At 38.1% G+C, this 6,614-nt stretch overlaps 1 protein-coding gene across 1 annotated transcript; it reads right to left on the bottom strand.

Moving 5' to 3' along the window:
* Positions 1–95: 95 nt before the first annotated feature.
* LOC103964247 (U-box domain-containing protein 43) lies at positions 96–6,614 on the bottom strand. Its single transcript, XM_009377161.3, has 5 exons — positions 6,130–6,614; positions 3,890–5,287; positions 3,397–3,700; positions 2,310–2,803; positions 96–1,660 (listed from the first exon to the last, which is right to left on the bottom strand). Exons 2-5 carry the CDS (start codon positions 5,123–5,125, stop codon positions 674–676), a joined length of 3,021 nt encoding a protein of 1,006 aa, XP_009375436.2. The 5' UTR covers positions 5,126–5,287; positions 6,130–6,614; the 3' UTR covers positions 96–673.

Genomic DNA, 6,614 nt, shown 5'->3' with positions numbered 1-6,614 from the left:
AATAGGGAGGAGGAGTAAATTGAGATGAAAGAAAGAGAAGACAGCATGATACAATCTAAGGTTATGATCAGTAGGAAAACAAATTCATTGCTTAATGAAAATAGAACTTGAAGATTGAATTAAAAGAGAATATGATTCATATGAAAGGATATAAACGACACAACTTACTCGAAAAATTTATCGTGAATTTTTTGAACGTTTCCTATGTATACACAAAGAATCCACATCCTATAGTAGAAAAAGAATTTAATTTTCGTCGAAAAATGATCTCAGCTTACCTTACCAGGCTACCACTGGTGGCTTGCAATGATCTCTTCTCCTTACACCAACGTACAAATCAAGCTTCAAATATACAAGTGGAAACCAAGTTCCTGCGACACCTCATTTCTATGTAAGAGCAGCACAATTTAAATTGTCAGTTTCAGTCTCGAAGCTGCTACTCCGTGTCAAGACAAATTCAACTGCGTCCCTCCGATCCCATGTCGCCAAAACCAGATGATGGGCATGCTGGACAGAGAACCATGCTTCGCCTTCTTATAAAACTATGAAGGGCTCTCTCTTACTTTACATGACCAGTCCCCATGTTTGATAATCGTTGCCAAGTTTGAGCACAGGGGTGAGTTTATGCTTGACCTTCAAATCAATGACACGTAGCCGAATATTTGAAGCTCCTTCAGAAATAAGAAGACTGATCGTGAAGCACGTTCAAGTGAGCAAGTATTCTGGCTGCCATAGATTTTACACTACCGCTTCCACGCTGAGTTAAATCAACAAGAGGCATCTGAGCGGAGCCTCCAAACTTCTGTTTAAACTCCAGCAGCCGGAACATTCTTTCTAGAGCATGTAAGGCCTTCTCTTGCAGACTAGGGTATGGTTGAACAAGAAATTTTATTATAGGTGGGATGGCATTCGCATCTGTGAGCACCTTACTACCCATCTGCAGTCTCTCACCTTCGATTAAAGTTAATAGCGCATCTAAAGAGGCCTCACAAGCTCTGGGATCAGGTTCCCCAAGAATTCTAACCAGTGGGCCCACTGCACCAGCCTCCACAAGGCAAAATGATGAAACAATGCCACAGATTCCACCATGAACAGGGCATCTGGTTTCTGGTGGGGCCGAGAAGCAGCAGAATCCTTTGCGGTTAGGTGAAGACCTGCTCAACCGTGGTGAACTCTTTGAAAATAGAGAAAGAGATATGGCCGCACGTTCCTTTGTCAATGAGGTTCCAGACTCCAGCAAACGTACGAACAACGGGATAATGCCAGCTTCAGCTGCACTCTTTTGCCATTCCAAGTTTGTTGGAGCAGTGAAACGACAAATGGCTCCGACCGCATTCTCTATCAACTGATTTCTATGGGAACCATTCTGAAGAAAATTGAGTATGACAGGTAGTGCCCCATCATCCATAAGCCACTGTGTGATCTCGGGGTTTTCCGGAATGTTAGAGATAATGCCCATTGCAGAAGCAATCTCTTCTTCGTCATCAGAAGTTTTGATGATCTTGAGTATAGTCTCAATGCACTTCTGATTCACATGCTCCAGGATAGTGGTGACTTCACTGCCGCGTTCTACTAAGCAAGAGAACAGCTTTACAGCATTTGCTCGTAGGTTTAGGTCATCATTCTCGCACAACTGAACCAATACTTGTAAAACCGAGGACTGTAAAAGTAACAAAATCAGTGAAAGCTTATACAATGCTTGTCCAGCAGAAGCAGATTAAATCAAATTAGCATGTGGTAAAGATGTTATTATGTCAGGTTATCAGATAAATTGTAGAAAAAGAACTGGGAATATTCTGATTTAACATTTCCTAATTTCACATTTCAATCAACCCAGAAGAACATGGTATACCCATAAAGGAGACAATAACTCAAAACATATCAATAAATTCTATAAATACAACCTTCTCTTAGTAAAGCTCAATTAATTTCTTTTTCTTTTTGCATATATTATATGTATGGGAATTTGGATGTGCATCACAAATCTAAATTGTGCATACACTACCCCAGTTGTTAGCGCAAGAGGGTAATGGAGGAAAGTTGAGTGATGATGACTACTAATTGCAAAACATGATAAATCCCATTGCATTTTCTTAGAAGGAAAGAAAAAGGCCTGTCAGTTGAAGCTTCACTTCATATAATTTCAGTTGATATCCCTTTGAACCTTCGCCTACCTCCCAAGTGCTTATGAGACTAGGCACATTTATATTCAAACCTCTAAATCCCGTTAATATTCTACTAGTAGATTTGTGCGTGCAGGAAAGCAATTTTTATTGAAATTAAAATCTCTTGTAAAATAAGATGCACACCTGCATCAACTTGCTCTTGATACTTGTAGCAGAGGGGGATTGACATAAGGTTTGGAAGGTCCGAATGATGCTTTGCTGTACATTAGGCCCCATCAAGCTAATCAAAGAGAAAAGCTTGACAATATCTTCATCTGATTCCAAAAATGGAATGGGTGTCTGGTTGGATTCTTGAGACGCCATTGACATGGAGAGTTGCATAATTGTGGCTGCTGTATATTCACGCAAACTTGACAATGACGGACTAAGATTTAAAAAAAGAAGGTCAAGTAATGGGCGTTCTGCACCTTCTCGAATCATCTGTAGACCATTTTTAGGTAAGCTTGAGAGGTTTCTAAGAGCTCTAACAGCCACCATTTGAATTGGAATGTCACCATGTGAGACCATGTAAAGAAGCGGACTCATTACTCCTCCTTCAACCAAAGATTCTTTATTGTGGTCGGTCAACTCCATCTCCGCCAAATTTGATGCCATGACTATTTTAACATCCTCCGGTCCTGAATAAAAGAAATGACAAAAGTTATAGCAAATAACTTTCTTTACTCATAAGATGAACCCCTAAGACACATAAAATGTGCCAAATACAAACTGAAAATCCATTGCATACCTAAGGCTATCTTAAGTATAAACATACAATAGATAGAACACGTTTAAGCTTTCATAAACTAAACTAAAAGACATATTAATGTATAAATTGAATTTTACATAATCATATCAAGTATGCAAAAATGTAAACTAATGGAATTCAATTGGATTTGGTGAAAAATCAGATCGCTGAAGAATAAATTGCACTGATAAAATTTAACTTGCTAAACTTTTGACTACAAACAATATGAAAAATAGAAGGTACCAGTTAGATATATTACTAAAGGCAGCAAAAAATTTATAAAAAAAAAATAAAAATAAAAAAATAAAAAAAAGAAATTGAAAATTGAAACTCGCAATTCTAGGTTGACTAAAGGTTGCAACTTTAGCGTCAAAATATGTATTTTGGTAATTTACAATCTGTATGAGTGTACAACCAGAAAACAAAGAAAAGGTCCTGTATAAGGCATTTATGAGAAATCAAGATGAAAGAATATAAGAGAACCTGTAGTGAGACGCTGCAGCAAATGTTTAAAATAGTTTGCCTTCGCCATCTGTATAACATTCTCATCAGAGAATGACAGATTCTCCAGTAGCTCTTGTGCATCTCTGGCAGCCCGATTATCATCACTGTTGGACATGGTAACTAATAGGAGTATGCAACCTTGAACCTTCCCAATGTATTCTCTTATCAAATTACTTTTTGATAACTCCAAAAGTAATGCAACAGCTAACTTCCTTTCCTCAACACGGCGCCCAAGTGAACGAACAATAGATTCAATGCCATTATCAACTATGGCAATTCTTTCCTGCATCATTATTTTTAAGGTTAGCCATACAGGAAGGATTTAAGAAAATCAAATGTGTAGGAAAATGAAGAACATTGTTCATCAAAATAATATCACAGCAGAAAGAGAGAGGGAGAGAGAGGGAGAGAGAGAGAGAGAGAGAGAGAGAGAAAAGAGCACATGATGTAGTTAGAGTAAACAAAGTATTACCTTCGCATCATCACCATCCTTCACCAAAATGCAAAGGACGAGAAGAGCATTGTTCCTTATCTCGGGAGTTTTAACACCAAGAAGTTGAATGAGAATAGGTATGTAGTTCTCCAGTATGATCCATTCCTTATGCAATTCTCTTTCTTTACAGAGATCTAGTAAATCACCCAGGCAATGAAGCACTTCTTCTTCTTCTTCAGATTGGAGTTTTGATTTCAAGGAACCAATCATAATCATTGAATTTCTATCCTTCCATTCTTCTATGGATTGTCGGAGAGTTTTATTGGGCCGCAAAATTGATGTGTCCAAAGAAGTCATGGTCAGGGGGCACAATTTGTTCCCATCAGCAAACCACTTCTCTATAGCACTTCTCTCAAATGTCTGTCCGGAAGAAGTTTCCACAGGGTCCATCATAACATCCCTGGTGATTGGACAATAAAATGATTGAAGTGGTTCCAATGGTTGAGCCCCTAAAGAATTCCGCTTAATCATATATTTTATTTCTTTCTCCTTAGAAGATGAAGCCGCATCAGCCCTTTCTAATAAAGCAATTATCTGTTCCATCTGTATAGCTTCAGCCTGGTCTTTCCTCAGCCGAGCATTTTCTATCTCATTCCTGAATTCCTCTAATTCCTTCTTTAACACTGACCTTTCAGTTGAGATTCCGATTGCCCCTGCTATGAGAACCACCAAATTATTTGCATAAGAACGATCAACGTTTCTCTCCTGGATTCCAGACTCGATTTTGTCCAAAATCTCTTCTTCTGATATTGCTGCCCTGAACTCAGCTCGCTGCATATTATCACAAAGCTTTTCAATTTCTTCAATTATGCCAGATGAAAGATCTAGTGAACTCAGGGGAAGAAGACCTAAAGCCCTACTGATCTCTTTCATAATGTCTCCTAGGCGCTTAACTATTGTTCGGCAATGCATTAAGAGATACACTTTGTTTCTCTTCCTGCACTCAAGTGTCAGTTGCTTTGCACCTCTGATTTCTCGGTTAAGAATGGCCATAACATTGTTTAAGCTCTCAGAATGAAGAACAGCTTTCTTGTTCAACTCTTTTAAGATGGGGACTATCCCTTCCAGATAAGTTGAAAGCTCTTTAAATGTATCCTTCTTAACAAGGACGTCCCTGGCAGCAGCTGAAATTTCGAAAATGGCCTCCACTATTTGAGAAATGATTTCTGAAGCCGGAGCAGATGCAGCATTTGAAACCAAGTCTACTGCCAACATTTTGAAACTCACTAACACTAGGAAGTGAGATCCTCATTTTCCATTTGATTGCACAACTGACAAAAAAAGCAGAAGCCTTGCAGGACAACAACCTCGAGCTTCTGATCCGAAATAGTTTTCAAGCCTGCTGTACCTTCCATTTTTCTCTATATACCTTTCAATCTGAAATATCACAGTATTTTTTTAGTTTTAGTAATGCTTCACTAGAATGATTACACTTGAATGTATTCCCTCACACACATATGGACCAACTCAGAATTAAGAGCACCAAATAAAAATCACACAAAACTGAAAACTGCTTATAAATTTTCTGTTTGGTTGCTGAGAATTAAGTCTTGTATTCTCTTTAATTCGACACATTGAGGGTTCCACTCCTGCTCAATGTCCCGAATCTACTCACTAGTCTTCAATTACCCATTTTTCAGAAATCAAAACAACATGAAGTCACACTAGAACTGCCAGTTTCTTCACTATCCCTTCCATTTCCTCAGTGAACAAAAGAAAGGTCGTTCTGGTTAGTTTATCAACAATTAAATGACGGAGAGCAAGCTCGTTCATAAATCTGTATTGGCTCTAATGAAGTCTAGGTCCCCTGTTTCATTAAAAAAATCAAGAAAAATTTGTAATTTACCAAAACTAGTTCTTCTTTTCCTACTTCTCTCAACAACCGAATTAACAGAACTATCCTAGACACTAAATCCCAGAAGAAACGATTAGCGAACCCAAAAACAATTACTTCTTGCAGACCCTAGCAACAAATATCATGCATTTGCAACACAGAGAATTAGAAAGCACAAATACTAGTAAGTTGTAGTCCTAATTCAAAAATCTGAAATTAATAATGCTTCATTTTCCACCTTCTTTCTTCAATTTTGGGCTCAAATTGCAATCCAGAAGGACCCCATTAAACATCAAATATGCAAATAACCCAGAATTCCAAAGACCCCATTTAGTCAGCACAAAAGTCTTCACTGATTGAAGAAGATAAGGTTCAAGAGACATACCTGAGAAAAAGCTCATGCCCACCAAAAACTCACAGCACCATCACTCTTCTCCCCACAATTTTCCAGGGATATGCACCCAATTTTCCCGGGAAAATTGGCAATCAGTTCACCACAGAAACCCTGTCAAAAATACAGAGAATATTTCAAAAGTAGAGGAATAAAAGGGATTTTCTTTCTCTTTTTTTCTCTTTTGGGTAATTTGGAAAGTTGTAATCTGAGAAATAAGTTGTCTTTTAAGCTTGTGGGGAGACTGAAGACTCCCTCTTTGCCCCAGTGTTGACCCTTTCTTTGAAGGGCCTGATTGAAAAGAAAATAAAAAAAAACCAAAAACAAAAACAAAAAGACCCGTTCCTTTAATTTCTGAGGTAAATTTTTATAGCAGCAAAAGAGAAAGTGGGAAAATTAAAAAAAGAAACCATCTTTTCTTTCTGGGTCTTTGCTTTGATCCTTTTGGAGTTTTCACATTCAGCTCAGCAAGGCATCTT

The sequence above is a fragment of a genome, unplaced genomic scaffold (genome assembly GCF_019419815.1).
Source record: "Pyrus x bretschneideri cultivar Hongxiangsu unplaced genomic scaffold, Pyrus_bretschneideri_v1 Contig40, whole genome shotgun sequence".
In the NCBI taxonomy this organism is placed as follows: domain Eukaryota; kingdom Viridiplantae; phylum Streptophyta; class Magnoliopsida; order Rosales; family Rosaceae; genus Pyrus; species Pyrus x bretschneideri.
Note: the sequence above shows the minus strand (reverse complement) of the source record. Positions and strands in the feature narration are given on the sequence as shown.